This window comes from Thunnus thynnus, chromosome 6, assembly GCF_963924715.1.
Source record: "Thunnus thynnus chromosome 6, fThuThy2.1, whole genome shotgun sequence".
NCBI lineage: Eukaryota > Metazoa > Chordata > Actinopteri > Scombriformes > Scombridae > Thunnus > Thunnus thynnus.
The window spans coordinates 16,135,314-16,155,453 of NC_089522.1; the positions used below are offsets into that span (position 1 = coordinate 16,135,314).

A 20,140-nucleotide genomic window follows, 5' to 3' on the forward strand; every position below is an offset into this window, starting at 1 on the left:
ATTTTTGTAGTCTTTAAAACCTGAATCTATAAATGTTTCGTCTTTATGTACATCAGACGTTCAGTGGCCTTTCTGGAAGCTGCCAGTAAATTCCTGCACTATAAACTCACCACACTGAACACACAGTGAGCCAATGCGTTTTGTCGGATAAACCTTGTGCATGTTTTTTTTTTCTCTCTTTCTCTCTCTCTCTCTCCCTGTGCACAATCACACCCGTGCTCATCTCTGATCACCACACACACTGGAGGGGGGGTTCAGAGGCTGGAGGCCTAAATGACCTTTACGATTTTACGAAAACGCACTTGCCGACACTCCCTTACATTCTGCTGAGAGTCATCAATTATGCAGGGAAACTGCTCGCACTGAGGGGGAAGATAGCAGCAACAATATGGCGACAACCGCAGTTTCTCCCCAATCTTTTCCACATCTGCAGTCCTGCACCGGCTTTCTGGATTCATTGTAACGCTTACAAAGTGAGTACCCTTCATTGTTAATCGCTGGAGAAAAGAGAGCATATGTTAGGAGGTGAAGGTAGATTTTCTCTCTGTCGGTATCCTTGCGTAAATGTCGCAGAGCCGCACACTGCCCCGCATCTTTTTTTTTTTTTGGAGGGGGGGGGATTGAAGAGGGTGTCTGCGTTTGCTGAGCGTCTATCTGCTGGACCAGGAGCAGCAGAGGAAAACATATATTTATCAATCAATTGATCTCGGATCGTGAGGTATTTATCGGATTAACTGTTTCGTCGAGCATCCAAAAGGCATTGATTAGACTTTTTGCGAGAGAAAATGCTTCGCACAGGCTTCAGGTAGGGCGCCGTCTGACCGCTCCAGCCTCCAAAAAAAGGAGCTAAAAATGTAAAGATTATTTTCAATTCGCGGTCACCATTTTTGGCTTTTTATATCCTCCGGACTACAGGATGATGCGTTTCATACACCATAAGGCTTCGAGAAAGGGGCTGATGCTATGTGAGTAGCCTGGTCCTCCTTCCATCATCAATAGCCGAGAAATTCACATTCCTCCAGGTGATTTTTTTTTTTTTTTTTTTTTTTGGTGTGGCAGCATCCAAACTGTTCTCTTATCGTGTTATTGTTGTCACTTTCATCTCATGTTGCTGTTTGTATGTTGTTTTAAAGCTGCTGTCTAGCTTCATACTATCTTGTGCATAGATAGAGCCCTTATTGATTTGGCAGTCGACATGGCTTCACGGGTGTGGTGCAGATCCTTCAAGGCAACGCGCAAAAACGCACGGAATATCTCGAAGAAAAAAATCAATCGTTTGAGGGTTTTTTGCTGAATAACATAGAGGGACTTTTATTCATTTTGACACATCGACATCACACTTGTGACTCTGACAAAAAAAAACAAACAAAAATACACGGTTGCGTTTACCACAGCGTGACATTTTTAACATACAAACCACCCACTGCAGCAATGTTGCTTTAGCCAATTTGGTCGTAGCCACATCTCTGCGCAGTATAACCTCCAGCTTCTTTCTGTGAGGCTGAGCAGGACTTTTCTATTCAATGAAATATATTAGAGAAACGCACATAATGGCGTCTCCAGGCCCTCCTTTCTTAATTAACGGCTTTAGTAAACAAGTCTCTATTTCTCGCTGCGTCTGAATTTAGGGGGGGATGGTTGAGAAAATGCCTTAAATATGCCCGTTTTCTTTGTGAAAATGATTGCATTACAAAGCTTGGATGCAAGCAATGTGCAGCCCAGCAGGCAGAGACACAACAAGACGAGTGTTGTCATCATGACTTGATAACATTGAGAATTGAAGGATAAACTGCAGGCCTACAGGCGTCGAGAAGGGAGCTCAACAAGGAGGCCTGGCACACAGCAAAAAAACGGTTTTCCAGGCAGATCGGTTATGATTTTTTTTTCCATCTATGAACCTGCATGCAAGCATTCGTGCATATGTGTGTGTTTGTGTGTGTGTGTGTGTGTGTGTGTGTGTGTGTGTGTGTGTGCGTGCGTGCGCGCTCGTGTGGTGCTGAAGCGGACAGCGCCAGCAGAGCAGCAGAAGGCTCAGTGACTGTGAGGTTCCGGGGTCCATTTTAAAACAGACGTCTTGGCTCACAGGATGCATGTTTTCATGTGTTTCTCCTTTTCCCCATCCTCATATCACGACAGATAGAGTGTGTGTTTGCTGTGTGATATCAGCTTTACACGTCGAGCATTTTTAATTAGATCGTGTTATGCAAGAGAGGGGAGCAGGGAAGTGACAGGCCTTGTGATTCAGATATGGCTGATTCTTCTTGTTTGGGCTACATCTACCTTTCTCTTCATCATAATATGAAGCTCTGCATCCATGAATGGGAAGGAAGTGTCATAATGCTGAAAATCTGCCAAAGAAATGAAGTAATTACAGTCATTTTCTATCTTTCAAACAGTGAAGGTCTGAGTTCAGGTGTGGCTGTGTTTCCTCTGAACCTGTGTCCTCTCAGCTGCCTCGTCTTTCCTTCAGCTCTGCCTCACATTAGTACATTGACCCTGAAATGTCCTGCAGCTTGAACAGTTGTCATGTAACCATCATACCCTTTTACATCTAAGTGTGTTGGCAAAAGGCTCCACTGAGTCATGCAGCCATTAAGAGCAGCATTTCCACAGCAGTTCAAAAAATTATAAGGAGTAAAATCCTTAAAAAGGGGGTCAGTTGTCTTGGCTGTCAGGGGTTTAATGCAGGACCCAGAACTTACTGCCAACACTGGGGTACAATAAGAAATCACACTTTATGTTGAGGTTGCCTGAACAGTAAGAACAGCCATAATTGACAGAAAATGTCTCTCAGATGTGTAAATGACATTAATTTTACTTATTATTCTATAAAATCTTGAGATTAAAGGCAACAGAACATTTATAAAAGAAGTAAATATCTCTTCAAGCAATTTCACATAATAAGTGATACATTTACATAGAAATATAATAGCTGAAATAATTAATTATTGTTATGGTAATAATTGTTTAAGTAATATAAACATATACATGAAGTATGTGATGTCATGAACTATGAATCATGCATCACCAGATATTTCTTCCTTTTCCGATTTTGATGATAAAATCATCACAAGTTTTGTCACAAAAACACTTTGACGTATGTGTATTTGGTGAAATTTCTGATGAGGAAATACAAAATCTGTTCATCTTTGAAGCCTTTAGGTCCTCCAGCCGTCATTTCAGTCTAATCTTAAACAGCAGACTCTTTAATTATGTTAGCCAGAGACTGAAGGAGTTTTATTAGTTGATAAATTAATTAGTCCGATTCACAGAGTGACTGTTTTTATATTTTCTGTATCATTGTTTTGTTCTTGCTCTGGTGGCGTTAAAGGATCACTGAACAAAATTCTACTCATTTTATCTCCTTAACTGACACAAATGTAAAGGGAGAGACTGTAGAAAAGCTCTCAGCCTTAAAGGGATATTTCACTTTACTATAATTAATGCAGCTTTTAGTTTTTGCCTTTGAAGTTCATGAACATTCAGTTGATAAGATGTGATTTACTGTGTAGTTTATTGACTTGATACCTGTATATATAAGATAAAAGGTGTCACACAGGAAAAATTGTATTTTTTATATCTATAACTGTTGATAAAGAGTGAGCCAAACATTATGAATTCTTTCTCATCAACAGCAAGTGTTGGAGACAACTGAAATATAAACGTTCCTGCTTCTCATTGGCTGGTGAACGCCTTTTCTCCCTGACTGTGGTTGGACAAATGTAGTGTAGATAAAACCATCATGGTGTTTCCTGTTTCTGCTACAGTCAGGGTGTCTCCTGGTTGTAGTTTTCTGCTCTCGGGCTGTTATGTATCGACAGTTCTTTATCAAACAGTGGTAGTGTTTTATTTTTTACATTCATTTGGATCAAGGAAAACCGTCAATTTGGAAAATGTGACTATTGTAAATAAATAATGTGGCAAGGATGCAACATTTAAGCAGCCATTTTTGTAGGACACCATGTTACTTGTGGTAATTTTTCTACTCTGGAACTGGTGGAATCAAATATTTTACATTTGTAGCGGTTGTACCACATTTTCTCTACCTTAAACTCATATTTCTGTTTTCATGGCTCCATATCGAAACTTACAAATGTGTGTTTGTGTGCAGACATGCATGCATCTGGGTGTTTTTGATTTGCCCTTAAACATTCTGTCACTTGTTTCAAACCTCGTCCGACTATCAAAAAAGATTTTAGGATTATCGCTGAAAAGTCAATGTCAAGATGATTAAAAAAAGAAAAAAAGAGATGATGTTCTCATGCTCAACATATCAGATGTGAACCATTTAGAAGACAAGTATATTTTATTAGTAGAGATGACCTTTCTTCTCTCTGTCCCTTCTGCAGAACTACTACTGTGGATGGTACAAACCTAAAGACCAAGTAGTTGCAGGATGAAAACATGGCTGCACCCCTTATTGCACCGCCAGGACCTGATAGCTTCAAGAAGTTTACTGTGGAATCTTTGGGGGGCCTTGAGCTGCGCATCAAAGAGGAGAAGAACAAGAAGCCACCCAAGCAGGACAGCAGCTACCGTGATGACGATGACGAGAACAAACCCAAGCCCAACAGCGACCTGGAGGCTGGGAAGAGTCTGCCCTACATATACGGGGACCCCCCTTCTGGAATGGTGGCGGTACCACTGGAGGACCTGGACCCATACTACCTGAATACTCAGAAAGTGAGTTTACAAAGATCTGAAATACACACACACACACACACACACACACACACACACACACTTACATACACACATACAGGCTTAATGATGTTATCAACTCACATTCACTACAGCTGTTCAAACCAAAGGATGTTTCAGATCAGGGCTGGGTATCAATACTTTTCAGTTCTGACCAAATTGTGTCCGTCGTATCAAAACAGCATAGAAAGCTGGCATCACATTTCTTGTCAAATATGATGCCAGCTTGCATATGGAAACCATTTAAGTACTTTGGCTTCTTTTGTTCAGTGAAAAAAATGTTTTGGAGAGAAATATTATATTATTTTTCAAAGAGCATCACACTTAAACTTTATAATCTTATTGGCACAAGTATCAAAATATTTCAAACGATACTCAGCCCTATTAATGGATGGTATTTGTCCCTCTACCTCAGGTGTCCAAAATCTCAAATCATAACAGTATATTGTCCCAAACAGCTCTTATAATGTAATCTGCAAGTCAGAATCGCATCACATTGTGTCTCAGTTCTTGTACGTGTCCTGCTTTCATCTTGAAAAGTCAGTAGATGTGTGGTTTTTGAGATGTGGAAGTCTTTGTGACATTAATCATACTTACAGATTGTGTGGCTGTTTGACTGGTACCTATCACATTATTTAGAATTTCATATTCTCGAGCTGCTTTTGAATCAGTGGTAAAAAGTAATTCTGGTGATTTTTTTTCTCCCTCATTGATCAGCAAACATGTCACCTTTGATGCTTAGACCAGTAGACAGGTGTTCTGCTGTATCAGTGAAGCTCAAACATCCATATTAATATTTTACATAATGGTTAGTAGATGATGTCATGTTGAGTCATACATCATGACTGGAATTTACGCAGAAAAGAAAACTTCCTGACAAAGCAGAGACGTTTTGAGATAGTTAGTTTACAGTTATTTTAATTTCATGATTAGGTTGCAGAATGTAATTATGTTTTCCTCCTCGAAGACCTTTGGGGAGTGTGAGAGTTGAGCACTCGAGCTGTTGAGTGGGCCGTTGCTGTATCTCTGATATGCTCACAGGGCTTTGGGGAAAAGGTCAGAAGCAGTAACTGTTGAAAGGCTGTTGTTCCACATGACAGACTTTCCTAATTGTTCAAAAATTAATCTGTGGCAGGAGAGAAAAGCAGCAACAGCAGCAGGCTGGGAGGATTCTGGTTCTCCTAAAGGAGACACGTGTCTCTCTGGGGTTCCTGTCATGTCTGACGCTCAGTGTGAGGACAGCCGGGTGACCTTGAGAGTCTCTCTAAATCCCCTTGATGTGTACCTATCAACAAAAACTGTAAAAGGAGACAGTATTCATTTCACATGCCTCTCGTTGGACCGAGAATAAAATATGAATAAAAATGATATGACAGAAAAGTCATTACTTCCAGGTATTGATAGAGGCTGAAATGAAAGCTCAGGAAAGTTAAAAAAACTTCTGTGAAATTTGCAGCCATTTTGAGCTATTTATGAACCGTAGTACTGAGTGTTTAACAGTGTAAACCTGTTCTATACTTTAAAAAGAAGCAAGAATACTTAATCATAAAATGGCTGTCCTTCCCCTGAGCATTAATCGAGATGCAAAGTGTACTGAGGTCAGTTTAATGCTGGTGTTTTTATAAACAAGGCTGAGCAGCGTGGCTCAAATCTTCTGCCATGGTAACATCCTTTGTTGTCTATTTTTAACAAAGAATTATGTAACAAAATTGGCATTTTTGTTCAAAATGGTCTCTGCCAATCACATATTCTTTCAAATACTGCTGCACTTTTGACAACACTGTTAACCAGTCTACACAGTATACCTTAAAGTATAGTAAAATCTATTAAATAATGTTTAGTCTTTCTTATTAGCGGACTGGATTTGTCCAGATTTTGGGTGCGTGTGCATTTAGGTGCACAGTATCTGTGCCTGTGTTCCTCTCTCTCCGTCTGTCTCTGTCTCATACCTCCCTGTCTTTACAGTGAACGCTGACTGTTATATAACGCACCAGTCCAGTGCACAAGTAGGAGACACGATTCAGATGACACGTGGCAAACATGTCCAGTGATACGTGGGACTGTTGATAAGTTCACTCACTAACACTTTGCTCACTGGTCTGTGTTTCCAGACACATCGACGCATTACTGTCACAGGTGCATGTGAGTCTCACAAGCTTCTTTGTGCCTCTTGTGTTTATCTCTCTGCGCCTGCCTCTGCCAGTAGCCCTGTCAGCTCTCGACTTCAGGCAAATCTAATTATGGCCCTCCATCTAGTCTCGTTCTAATGCCAAAGGGAGCCGACGCTGCTTTGGTTCTGGCAGCCTTAGCTGTCGTGACGTCAGATCAGGTGGTGACCTTGGTGGAAGAACGTTGCTCTGTATGTCTTTGTCACTGAGAGGGGCAGCAGGTCGGTTCTGGATACGTCACGGGGAGGGAGGGGGAGAAATGATCGTAAACGAACACCGTTCATCTTCTTTGTCACAAATCTTCGGTTGTGGCTCTTTTAGATTGTGTCATAGCTGACACAGAGGGCTGACAGCCTGGCTGGGTGATGACGCAGCATCCAGCTCACCCCGCCCAGTCGGTGGCCGGAGCAGGGCTGTGCCACGCCGAGCTGAGCCAGGCCAGGTCTAGCTGGGTGTCAAAGTAGAAGGCCGGGGACACAGATCATTTTCAAGGAGAAGGCAGAGAGTGATAGAGAGAGAGAGGGAGGGAGGGAGAGATGATATGAGGACAGGGATGAAATGGACGACATGTGCAAGGATGCATGAGCACACTTGCTCTCCTTCCAGCTCAGCTCACTGAAATGTGTTTTACTGGGGAAGGTGCAAAAATCAAGTCTTTTTTCACAGAAACACCACAGAGCCTGATACCTTCCCCTATCATCCCTTTTAAAATTGTTGAAGAATTCATTCACAGTGTGTGCAAGTCTGTCCTCCTTTGCACAGGGAAAAGATAAATATTTATAATCATATTTTCTCAAAAGACAGATAGCACAGATACAACATGATGTAATCTGAATTTAATCTTGAGAATATGAAATGAAATATAGACTACAGTGGAAGGAACATGTCTTGTGACTCCAGATCATCTGCACATTCAGAGAAAATCTTTTTTCTCCCAGCTTTTCCTTTAACAACTTAGATATATTTTTTAGACCATGAAATGTCATTAAAAGGGAAAAGGCATGACAATGAATACCTGAGCAGGTTAGCACCTAGCATAGCAGCTGAGCTCCTACGCCATTAGTGTATGAATGTGTGTGTGTGTGCAGCTTTCAGGCTAGAGGTGCCATAAAACGCAGTCCATTTACCATTAACCACAAGGGTTTATAGAAGGGGGCTCGTTGAATGGCTACTGCGGCCCTCCTGGATGCAGATGCTGCAGCCCTGCCTGATGGCTGGAGCTTCTGTGTGGAAGCCGCGCTCCCTCTCTCTCTCTCTCTCTTCGTCTCCCGCCCATCCCCCTCCCCTCCTCTTCTTCGTCTTCTGCCCAGCTCCCTCGCTCTGGCTCCCTCCGCCCTGCTTCTCCTCAGCCTGCTGCTGCTACAGTTGCTGCCTGCCTGCCTGCTTCACTCACTCTCCATCTCCCCCGTTTTCTGCCTTTCCTCTGCCCTGCTCTTCTCTTTGCTCAGTGCTGGATTATGAAATTTTCAGTAGCTTTGCAGCAGTTTAGTCATGCGTTAGAGAAAAAGACCCTACATACATGGCAGTCGTGTGTGTGTGTGTGTGTGACAGTGTCTCATTTTTGAGCTTTGTGCATGCTGGTTGGTGTGCACGTGTCAGTTAATGTGTTTGTTTGCGTGTGTCGGTCATGCTTGTGCACACAGCGTATGGCAACTGGGACATTTCCAAGTGTGTCATTATAGCCGACCATAGTGCTGAGTGGGGATGTTTACAGTATATATGATAGTATTAACACTCAGGGGGGAGGCTGCTGCTCTGACCTGTAATAGTAAGTAGAGAGTAAGATTATCTAATCATGTTTAACCGCTCTGGCTTCATCTGAGTCTGTGGATTTCAGCAAATTAATGTCAGGGGGTCATGTGACAGAACTGTGTCTCGTCCTGCGGGCAGAGATGCTCTTCGTTTCGGTTCCATGTTCCTTCCTGAGATGTTTATGTTTCTTGTTAACATCAACATCATACACACGCACCTCATTTCTGTAGGATGCACACAGATTACATTACATTACATTAACACAAGCTTTTTACTGTACTTCTCCCATCCCATCCTTCCTCCTCCTCCTCCTCCTCCTCCTCCTCCTCCTCTTCTCCCTCCTGACTCCACTGTCTCCAGCCTTCAGCACTGAGTCGGTGGCTCTGCAGGGCTTAATGTAGTGAGGGATGCCTTGTTAAAAGCACAAGGGCCCATATCACTTGTTCAAATGCACAGAGTCTCATTAAAGTTTCATGCAAATCGCCATGTTTTATTTAAACAATTATGAGGTTATCCACAGAAAGAGGCTTGCCAGCTTCTCTCAGTTTTGCTCGTTTCCTTCTCTCAAAACCACCAAAGCCATGATGGGCAGAACGGCACGAGTGATGGCAGCTGAACATGTGCACAAGACACACACATACACATACACACACACACTGGGCGTTTCCAGTGGATAAAGGAAAACACAGTTATTAGTCGTGATGCACTGAAGGAATGGGACAACATACCGACATTAGAAACATCCTTTTATGTGACAGAAGAAGAAAGACTCACTACTTGATGAGCAAATGCACATATGATCTTTTGCATACTATATATATTATACTGTAAACACATTAGTTTTGTATCATATTCAATTGCTTTTAGTAAATGTTTCTCATGACAAGCATTTGCTGTGAAACAATAAGTGTATTTTTGTATGATTGCTAACTGATTCAACTGTCGCTCTCTCTCTCTCCTTTTCTTCTCTCCACAGACATTTATAGTGCTAAATAAAGGGAAGACAATCTTCCGTTTTAGTGCCACACCTGCCTTGTACTTCATAAGTCCTTTTAATCCGGTTAGGCGAGTAGCTATTAAAATTTTGATACATTCATATCCTTTGAAATGGTGTCTTAACTGCAGAGACAAAAGGGTTTCCTGTTCATGTGTATTATTCATGATGATATGTCCTGTCTTTCTGCTCGTACTGCTGTTGATGCTACCTATGACTGCTTGTACAGGACAGGATACATGTTATAGTCAGAGCCTTAAGATGGCAACTAATAGCATGTCAGATAATTGAAAAATTATGTCTTCCATACGCCGCTAATATGGCAGAGCATACTGGAAGCCATTTTATCACTGTAAGGAGAGGCTAGCACAAATGATGAGTCATCCTTAACAGTAAACCAGGCTAGACTTCCTCAGTAAGCTCATTATGGTTTAAAACTGTGCCATCAATCTCAGAACCCCGACCGAACAGCTGAAGGTTGTACCTCTCTTTGTTCAGAGAAATGTCAAACAAAGACTCAGGAGGTGGAAGAAAATCAGAATTAGACTCCCAGTTGCAGCTGGTCAAAGCAATATTTCCATAAAGTAGGTCAAATCTGTCCATTGATTATCTGCGTGGTGAAAATGTGAAAATGAATCTGTTTACAGTGCAGCCAAACAAACTCATGTTGAAGATAGATGTAGGTTGAATTCGGGGCGGGAATGGTGGACTCTGCCACTTAACATGAAAACTACTATATAGAAAGGTAATTACAAAATGGTAATACACTGAATGGCCATTGCCGAAAAAATATTCAACCATAAATTGTATAAAAATGTGTTTGACTCATGAAAATGTTAAGGATTTAATTTAATTTTTAATTTTTAGAATAAATACATCATTAAAATGTTTGACCCAGTGGGATGAATGTTAGCAACTCTGAACCCTTTTGAATTCTTCAGGAAATCACATATTTGTATCAACATGATATAAATATACAAATATCAACATGATAACAATCATTATGATTAATTTTGTTTATGTTTCCCACAGCTGTTAGCAGCTAACTTGAGGTTTGACTTGTGTTTGTTGACAGAAACAGCAATAGTGACAGTAAGGAAAGCTAAAACTATACTAAACCCTTGTTTTTTTTCCATTCTTTTATTATTATTACTGTCTGTTGTCCCTATGCTTACCTAGTTATCTCCTAATCTGAGCCACAAGCCACAACTATTACTGACCTCTGGCTGCCTTTAAAGGCAATAAAAAAATACTTTCCTTTAACCGTAGACCTCTCTGCACTGAAGCCTTGCAGCTTTAAAAAGTACTACAGTTTTGGTCATGCTGGTATTGAGGGCAAGCTGTTGTATTTACACTAAATATATTTATGATTTAAATATTTCATGGGTAAAGTAATGGCCTTTGTGGTAGTGGGCACACACAAGCACCTTCTGTTAAGTGCTATGAGTAGATTTTTTTATGACATTAACCCTTCACGTGTTGATGGCTATTAAGGCTGAATGGAGTCATTACATGTGTACTGTGCACTGGATACTGCAGATTGTTGTGTTTTACATTTTCAGTGAGGTTTGGTGACATTTGTGATTGCCTCTATAATCCGTATTTTCCTTAACCTGCTCCTCACTCTTTTCAGCATGATCATTATGTGTACTATTTTGACCAACTGTATATTCATGACCTTTAGTGATCCTCCTGAGTGGTCAAAACAAGTAGAGTAAGTACACATTTAATATGTTCACTCAGTAGTATAAATGCATGCTAACTGCTGTTACACCAATACATTCGAGTCACAAAGCTAAGCATCCAATGTTATGAAAAACAATTATGATTTTTGAAAATTTTAGAAAAATATATGTGATCTTTGAAAAAACCAGTGGGTCCTTTAACAAAACTTTTTTTAACCCATTTCTCAAGTGTCCCAATCCACGTAGCTGGAAATGACATATTACCTGCTCTTTATATATGAAATGAAATATGAAATATTGGAAAGAAACGTCAATATATACAAGAATGATTTTTAAAATTTTGGTCATATCCAGCTACCACCTTTGCTTGGATTTATACAAAGAGGCACAACTTTAGAAACCGGTTAAAACTCTTTTTTATCATGAAAGAGACTAAATATTTTTTCTCCAGATGGTTTAGAGTCTTTATGGATTCTGGAAATACCTTCATAAACCATAAGTAAGTTTTGTTAAACCTTATAGGTTTATTGCTATGCTAGCAGTCAGTCAGTTAACTGCCTCTCCGCTATAGTCCAGACTGAAATATCTCAACAACAATGAGATGGATTGCCATTAAATTTTGTACTAACATTCATGGTTCCCAGAGGATGAATTGTATTAACTTTTCATTTAACTTGATCATCAGGTCCAAATTATAATTTGTCCAATACTTCAGTTTATGACCAAATACCTGCAAAACTAATGATATTCCCATCAGCCTCAAGTGTACTTTGTTTAGTGCAAAGTAGCAAAAACCTGATTAACATTACCTGTTAAACGTCAGCATGTTGTACAGCCTCACGGAGCCGCTAGTGTGGCTTTAGACACTTAGTCTTGATTAAGGATCTCGTTGTATATATTTTTCAGAGAATGGATGCTGTGCTCTGTGACTCAATGTAATACATAAGTTACAGTTTCTGAAACTTCTTTAAATACAATATATGACTTCATCATTTCAAATGTATCTTGTGCTCTACACTCAGCTTTGTATGATCGAGCTTTGATCCATCATAGTGAACTGAATCTGTCACCACTTTTGTCTTTCAGGTACACGTTCACAGGAATTTATACATTTGAGTCTCTTGTAAAAATCACCGCACGAGGATTCTGTATAGACGGGTTTACATTCCTTAGAGATCCATGGAACTGGCTGGATTTCATGGTCATTTCGATGGCGTAAGTATTTTTCTTGTGACTCTGACTGTCAGTGGATGATGAAATGAAATCGTGTGCACAAATATTGCCATTGTTTTGTGAAGAGGGGTGGGTGAAGAAAGTTAGCTTTCAGTGCTACCGAAGATTGTTCATCTCTCTTTCTTTCTTCCTTTCTTTCTTTCTCTCTGATAACCCATCGTCTGTGTTTCCTCCATTGATCTGAGACTTCTCTGGCATTTCTCTTTGGGAATTGAAGGTTTCCATCCGACACTCTGCGGCCTCCCTGACAACACCCACACCTCAGACCCATTCATTCGATTTATCCTCCTTTTGTCATCTTAACTCTCCTTTTCATTCACCTTTTCTCTCTCAATCGGCTGGAGTCCGCAACATCCAGTTTAAGGCCCAGTATCTCCCCGTCGACTATATGTCACCCAGTAGTGTATGCCACATAGTTAACTGCCTCCATATGAGCAAAACATACCCAAAAAATGATACTTAATTATCTGTAGAGCAGTCACATGGCCCATCTGTGTGTAGATTTATCTCTTCACCTCATATCTGCATGTAAATAACGAGCTTTTGTAACTGTGGTTTGATCCTGCAGGTATATAACAGAGTTTGTAAACCTAGGCAATGTCTCAGCTCTGCGCACGTTCAGGGTGTTGAGGGCATTGAAAACTATTTCTGTAATTCCAGGTAAGACAGGATGGGGCGGGGGACGGTGGGGCGGGGTTGGTGTTAGGTGTGTGTGTCTTTCTTTCCTTTTACCTTCCACCCTTCTCCTCAGTGGACAGGCTCTGTGAGTGGCGTCGTTTCCTCCTGGTTCGGTGGTGTTGTGCTCTTGGCGTGTGTGGTTTTTGTCATCGTGTTTGTTCTGTGTGTGATCCTTCCCCTATTTCAGATATATAACAGAGTTTGTGGACCTGGGCAATGTATCTGCGCTGAGAACATTCAGAGTTCTCCGAGCATTGAAAACTATCTCTGTCATTCCAGGTGAGACTCAGTTTAAACACTAAGGCTGATCCTCTCACCCTTTCCTTTCTACTCACTATTATTATGATTACGATTATGATTTAAGCAACAACAAAAGAATTGGAAATAACCATTTTTTGATTTATTTTTCCTCCAAAATTATCAAAAATGGTACTAATACATTTTTGATAGGCTTTGCAGTCTCCTCTAGGGCCCTCCAAAGAGTCTGCACTCTCTTCTGCCCCAGTAGCACTCTCATTATGAGGCTTGTTTCCAAGGCAGCTGTGTTTCTCTTTAGAAATAGCTTTAACCCACTCCTTTCACTAGCTTTCAGAGTAAGTAAATGCCCTTTTCTTTAGCAAAGAAAATTCTTGATAGAATATTCTCATCTTAAGCACAAAAATCAGGTGATTATTCATGGTATTCATTAGATAGGAATAGATTATAGCTCCTCAAATTTGCCAGCAATCCTTCTAGTTTATTACAAAAATGAATGTGCAAGTGAAATTAAAAGATTTTATTTCACATTTATAACTAGAGATTGAATTGGGAAGAGATGATTCCATGTTTTTGGGATCGAAAACAAACCCTGTAGATGTTGATGTTCTTATGGCATAGCTCTTAGAGACATCCCACAGAATACTCCTATTATTTATGTATGAAGACTGCCAAGCCTAGTTTGTGAACATATCTCTTACGCTGCATGATGCTTTTCAGTCACTTGCTTTTACAATATTAGCCTACTAAGAGCTTGGCTGACAAATGGCATTGAAAGTTTGATTTGCCCTCTTTTGTTTTTTAGTTTGATTATTGATTTTGTTTTTGTTTTTTTTAATGACCTACTTGAATGATATATCACACAGAAAAAGAAACAATGTGCTCACATTGTAGAGGTTGGGGATGCAGATGGGAGGGTTGAACGACCTATTGACCTTTCTAAGTGACACTGACCGTGCATCTATCTATCTATTGATAGAGGATGCTGAACAGATGTTGTGCTCACTGTGGATGGCTTTTTTTTTAAACAACACATTTATTGGGAAGTCTGAAAAAGGAAATCCTTGTAAAGCGAAAACAAAAAGGGATTGTATTTTCATTTAAACTGTAAAGGAATTGGTTCGACATTTTAGGAGAGTTAGATGAGAAGATCCAGAACACTCTTAAAGAAAATGGCTGGCGATTTTCTATATTTTTCTTATTGTCAACAAGTCTCGTGCAGAGCCTAACCAGCAATGAACTCATTCTACTCACAAGTAATGTGCATGTATTCAAAGTCTGATATATCTTATTCCTCTGTATTGTAGACCTCTGTTGTTGTCCAAAGAGTAATAACAGGGATCACAAACGAGGTTCCGTTTAAAGCGCTTTGCTAGCTTGTTGTGCTTCATATCACATCCTCTTGACTTTGAACTACATTGTACATTGTAAATTTCTGATATCTAGCACAAGCTAGCGAAGCACTGTAAACAGAACCGTGTTCCCGTGTATGCACAGTGGCGTCTGCCTTACACAGAACTACTCTCTGGAGACTGAAAACATGATCGCTGTTATTAGTCTTTGGAGCTGTTTGTAAACAAACTACTGTTCCCAAAACTCTTTGTGTGCGAAGCAACCCAGTGCAGCAGTGTGGCTCATCGGTGTGTTTTTAATAGTTTTTGGACAACAATGGAGGTCTACGGCACAGAGGAATATAATATATCAGGCTTTGGATACTCACGCAGTACTTGTAAGTAGGATGAGTTCATTGCCGGTTTGGCCCTGCACGTGAGGTTTGTTAACGATAAGAAAAATACAGAAAATCACCAGCCATATCCTTTATGTCTATCCAGTAAATATGAAGCGATCGAGAGCAGCTGGTTAGCTTAGCTTAGCACTAAGACTGGAAACAGCTAAGCTGGGTCTTTCTAATGTTTACAAAATTCATCTACTTCCCTTTCGATAAAGCTAGGTTAGTCATTTCCCCCAGTCTCCAGTCTTTGCACTAAGCTAAACTAAGCTAAGCTAACCAGCTGCTGACTGAAGCTTTAATGGACAGACATGAGGACGGGTTCTCATTTAACACTCAGCCAAAAAGCAAATTAGTGTGTTTCCCAAAATATCGAACTATTCCTTTAACAATAATTGATCAAGGCTTATAACACTGGAGTGGGGAAATTTGTTATCTTTTATAGTGTAGTTTTAGTCCAGCTACAGTATTTATAGTGGAGGGCATGATTTCAGAAGAATATATGAGGGTATTTAATATAATACCCAATATAACATATGTGTTAATTTAACTTAATCTTCTCATTTACTTCTAGATAAGAAAAGTTTTGAATTGAATAAGAAAAGCTCTTTATTTATCTTAATGCTGCCAAACTAATGGAGCTTTTACTAAGCCTAAAGTTAGATAATATTTTATGAGAAGATAGGTACAGCTGGTAAAGTCCACTGTACCTGTAGAGGCCAAACTGAGAAGGGGGTGTGGGTCATCCTGCTTCCATGTTTGAGCTCCTCGTGGACCCATGTGAACGCTGCCAGAGGATTCCTGTCTGGAAGGTAAACCGGTTTTATCTTTAGTGAAACTGTGGACGAGACAGACTGCAGGGTCAAGGTATGGGGAGTCAGTGCTTTCCTAATGACACCTTATACAAGACAGTTCAAGAAAGTGCCCACGCTGGCACTGGCATTGAATTGCTCCTGTTCAGCCTTGGAGTTTAAATGACCTGCATGTGGTTTCCAGCCCCCCTGCCTGTGCCTCTGTCCTTCTCATGGCCCCTCGTTGTGCTGCTGTGCTCTCTTCCTTATGGATTTCCTCTCACTTTTCTACAGCCTTCTCCCTCTTTCTCACTTCATCCATTATTGGCAATGAAATGCAAATTTCCTCATTTGAAAAACCAAAAGATTTGATTTCTTTTACAATATTTTCTGTCTTGATGAATATAAAAAGAGTGGGAAGGCTCTTAAATATTTCCTGTTTGTTTTGTTTCTAGAGATGTTATGTATGTAATCTGTCAGTTTTGTCCAAAATGTATTACTACCTACATCAAAATTTTTAAAATCTGCTACAAGTTTAAGTTTTATCCATATAAATGACCCCCTTTGTTTGGATATTCTCCAGCACAGGAAGTCATTTAATAGAAAACATTAATATTTATATATTATCACATTAATAATTCACTAATTTATTGAAGATATATTTCTTTTAATACTTTTGTTAGGTTTTATATGAAAGTATGCTCTTTCCACCCTGATCTTTTTTACCTAAATCCAGTCAAAACTGGATATTTCCCAGTGATAGATCCGTAGAACCTAGAGTTGGTTTAGTGTATTAGCAATATTATCTACCACAGATCATTTCTAGTAGAAGTAGACACTCCAAAGATTCATACTTGGGGCATCAGCAGCTCCTGCATCAGCTGCGTGGTTTGTGTTCATGTATGCGTGGCTGCCCTCCAGGCCTGAAGACCATTGTGGGTGCCCTGATCCAGTCTGTGAAGAAGCTTTCAGATGTGATGATCCTGACCGTCTTCTGCCTGAGCGTCTTTGCCCTCATCGGTCTCCAGCTCTTCATGGGCAACCTGCGCCACAAGTGTGTGATCTGGCCAATCAACACCACCGAGAGCTACCTGGCCAACGGCAGCAAGGGCTTTGACTGGGACGAGTACATCATGAACGACAGTAAGTAGACTCATGGCTTTGCTGAACGGTGAGCTGGCAGCGATCTAGGAGTATGAGTCAGCGCATATGCTGGAACGAAAAAACAATACATCATTTTGGCACGGGATAGACAAAATGAATTGGTTTGAAATGAACTGCGCTGAATTGAAAATGCATGAGCAAACTGAAGTCAGAAATTAGTCTGAATGGATTTACAGACTTTTGCAAAGTAAACAACTGTAGCTGCGACAGAATGTGAGCGAAATGACTCATCGTGGCTGTTTGTTCTTTTTCTTCAGCCAATTTCTATTTCCTGCCTGGCCAGGCGGATGCTCTTCTCTGTGGGAACAGCTCAGACTCTGGGTGAGTTGACTTCTCTGTCCTCCTCTTAATACTGATCCTACCAAGACCTGCTGTAGTGCTTCTGTCTGCCTAAAGTCAGATTTGATTTGAAGTAAATAGTGCTGAGTCATTTTCGGGCCGGGCGCCCCGTTGTCTCTCTCTCTCTCCACCCCTCAGCCGCTGCCCGGAGGGTTACACATGCATGAAAGCTGGGAGGAATCCAAACTACGGCTACACCAGCTTTGACAGCTTCGGCTGGGCCTTCCTGGCTCTCTTCCGACTCATGACACAGGACTTCTGGGAGAACCTCTACATGCTGGTAAAGCTGATGTTTTACCAGTTTCTGATTGTTTCATAGGAGGCCTATACAGCACATATAGGTAGAACTGCATAGTAGTCAATAAATGGATTCGTAGATCAATAGAAAATTAACCAAAGTAAGTGATTTATTAAGCAAAAATGCCAAACATTCACTTGTTCTAGCTTCAGAAATGTGAGGATTTGCTGTTTTTATCTGTTTTCTATCATTGTCACTTTAATTTCTTTGGATTTTGAACCGCTAATCAGACAAAGATGCCACCTCGGACTCTTCAAAATTTGAATGAGCAGTTTTTTTTAGATGAAATGATTAAGTGATTATCAAAAAGACCCCCAGATAGCTTAATTGATAATGAAATCATTAGCTGCAGGCCTACTGCACAGAGAAAGGTAGTGTAAATATAAAAATGGTGTATTATATAATTTCTATCTAATATTTTTAATCTTCCATCAGTCTACACTGACTGTAGGCTGAGGCAGAAAATCAATAAAATTAGACCAGAAAAAACCTGCAGAAAATACAAATTAATTAATAAAAATAATCAGTTACACTAGAAATGGCCAGTGCTCAGTGAGCAATCTGTTTGTTGTGATCTCCTCCACATCTTAGGTGTGTCATATATACAGTCTATGTGTAAAAGGCAGCTCCACCTCTGTGACAGAAAATGGTGACTAGTTTTAGCACACCTCCATGTTTCTGGCCTGTTCCCTCTTTGACTCGCCTCATCTGCATACTGTGGCCAGACTTCTAACATCCTGTCCGTCTGTCAGCCTGCACAATACCTCTCTGAAATGGTGGAGACACTCCCGCTGCCTTCACATACGGAGGCCGAGTGGAAGGAAGGAAGTATGAAATATTAACAGCTCAGGATTACAGTATGGCCAATGAGGGAGATGAGACCTGATGGGAGCATCCCAGCTCATACTTCTATTTTTGCTCAAAGAGAGCTTTGAAATTCAGCTCCCAGTGACAGACTCTCGCTGCTATTTTGTACTGTATCTTTAGAGTAATGATTATGCAGCTGTGTTTAGGTCTTTTTCAGATGTTCAGAGATTAAATTGATAAAATAGAGCAGAGTTCACATGATCCTACTGTTCATACCCCATCACCAGTACTGCCACTGATGGGTTTGTACCTGCCCACTGCCTGTTTTTATACGCATACGATTTGGTGATGTGTGGGGCTAAAAGTAATTGATTTGGACTCTTAATCAGTTTGAGCTTCTCTTGTTGGGAATGTTGTGTTATATACACTTCCCAACACTACATTTCAACTACATTCCTTATTGATTTGTGAGGGAATTTCACTTCTTTATCCCAGGAAGTCTTTTTTGCCCAAGACAATAATTTGCCTTTTGACAAGGGAAGCAAAGGAGGCTGATGAGTTAGAACATTTGAATTCAAATCTAAGGTGTCTCTGCTACACTTCAATGTCTCTGTGAATGAAACCAAAATAAGAAATATGTCGATTTATCAAAAAACTGCAATATATCTGCATCAAAATGACGTTTCTCAAGACTTTTCCAGAATGTTCTCAGTTGTTCTGCTGTGCCTCTGCAGCTCAGTTTCCTCATCTCCACTGGGGATAGCTCACCAATCCATAGAAATTGTTTAGCTGTGCACTGGCTGGTGCATACTGTGTATGGAAAAAGTAGGTCAAAATGCATATCTAGTGGCTCTCCCTGATGAATAACACAACCTTGGGTTCATGCTGAGGACCTTAATGAGCACAGAGTGTAAGCTTTTTCCTGTACAAGCCAAAAATAGATTGTGTATCAATTCATCTTTGTGTGAGATGATAGTAAAGCTAATTTCATTAGTGCTCAAACCAGAAACAAGCATTCAACTGTAGGTGTGACAGCTGTGTTTGAGTTCCCTCCTTGAACGTACTGTCCACAGGAGTTGATTTTTGCATCCAGAAATGTCAGATCTGCCCTTCCTCTTCTCCCCACTAACAGCTGACTTTGTTTATTTCTGATGAGTCATTGTGAGAGAAGAGCAGTGATGTCAACACTGAGCTCGGGGGTTTGAGGTCATGTTTCAGATGTTTTGAGTGTCTCCTCTGTTCCCTCCCTCCCCATCTGTCTCTCTCCCCACCTTGACTTCTTATTAGACCCTGAGGGCGGCAGGGAAGACCTACATGATCTTTTTCGTGTTGGTGATCTTTGTGGGTTCATTCTACTTGGTGAATCTGATCCTGGCTGTGGTGGCCATGGCCTATGAGGAGCAGAATCAGGCCACCATGGAGGAGGCCGCACAGAAGGAGGAGGAATTTAAGGCCATGCTGGAGCAGCTCAAGAAACAGCAGGAAGACGCTCAGGTGAGTCCTCTACATGATGGAGGCAGAAATAATTCCTGAGTCATGTTATGTC

At 40.7% G+C, this 20,140-nt stretch overlaps 1 protein-coding gene across 4 annotated transcripts in view; it reads left to right on the forward strand.

Moving 5' to 3' along the window:
* The first annotated feature begins 207 nt into the window (after positions 1 to 207).
* The window catches only part of scn8aa (sodium channel, voltage gated, type VIII, alpha subunit a), a 46,379-nt gene continuing 26,446 nt past the window's right edge, over positions 208 to 20,140 (forward strand). The window contains exons 1-10 of one of the 4 annotated variants that reach the window (XM_067592107.1): positions 208 to 473; positions 4,350 to 4,683; positions 9,598 to 9,715; positions 11,239 to 11,329; positions 12,387 to 12,515; positions 13,399 to 13,490; positions 16,908 to 17,129; positions 17,408 to 17,471; positions 17,628 to 17,769; positions 19,882 to 20,088. In XM_067592107.1, coding sequence (XP_067448208.1) covers positions 4,405 to 4,683; positions 9,598 to 9,715; positions 11,239 to 11,329; positions 12,387 to 12,515; positions 13,399 to 13,490; positions 16,908 to 17,129; positions 17,408 to 17,471; positions 17,628 to 17,769; positions 19,882 to 20,088 — 1,344 coding nt within the window. In that variant the 5' untranslated portion in view covers positions 208 to 473; positions 4,350 to 4,404. Of the gene's footprint in view, positions 474 to 588; positions 1,023 to 4,349; positions 4,684 to 9,597; positions 9,716 to 11,238; positions 11,330 to 12,386; positions 12,516 to 12,623; positions 13,194 to 13,398; positions 13,491 to 16,907; positions 17,130 to 17,407; positions 17,472 to 17,627; positions 17,770 to 19,881; positions 20,089 to 20,140 lie in introns of those variants that run through there. The other 3 variants (XM_067592108.1, XM_067592109.1, XM_067592110.1) reach the window with 3 other exon arrangements.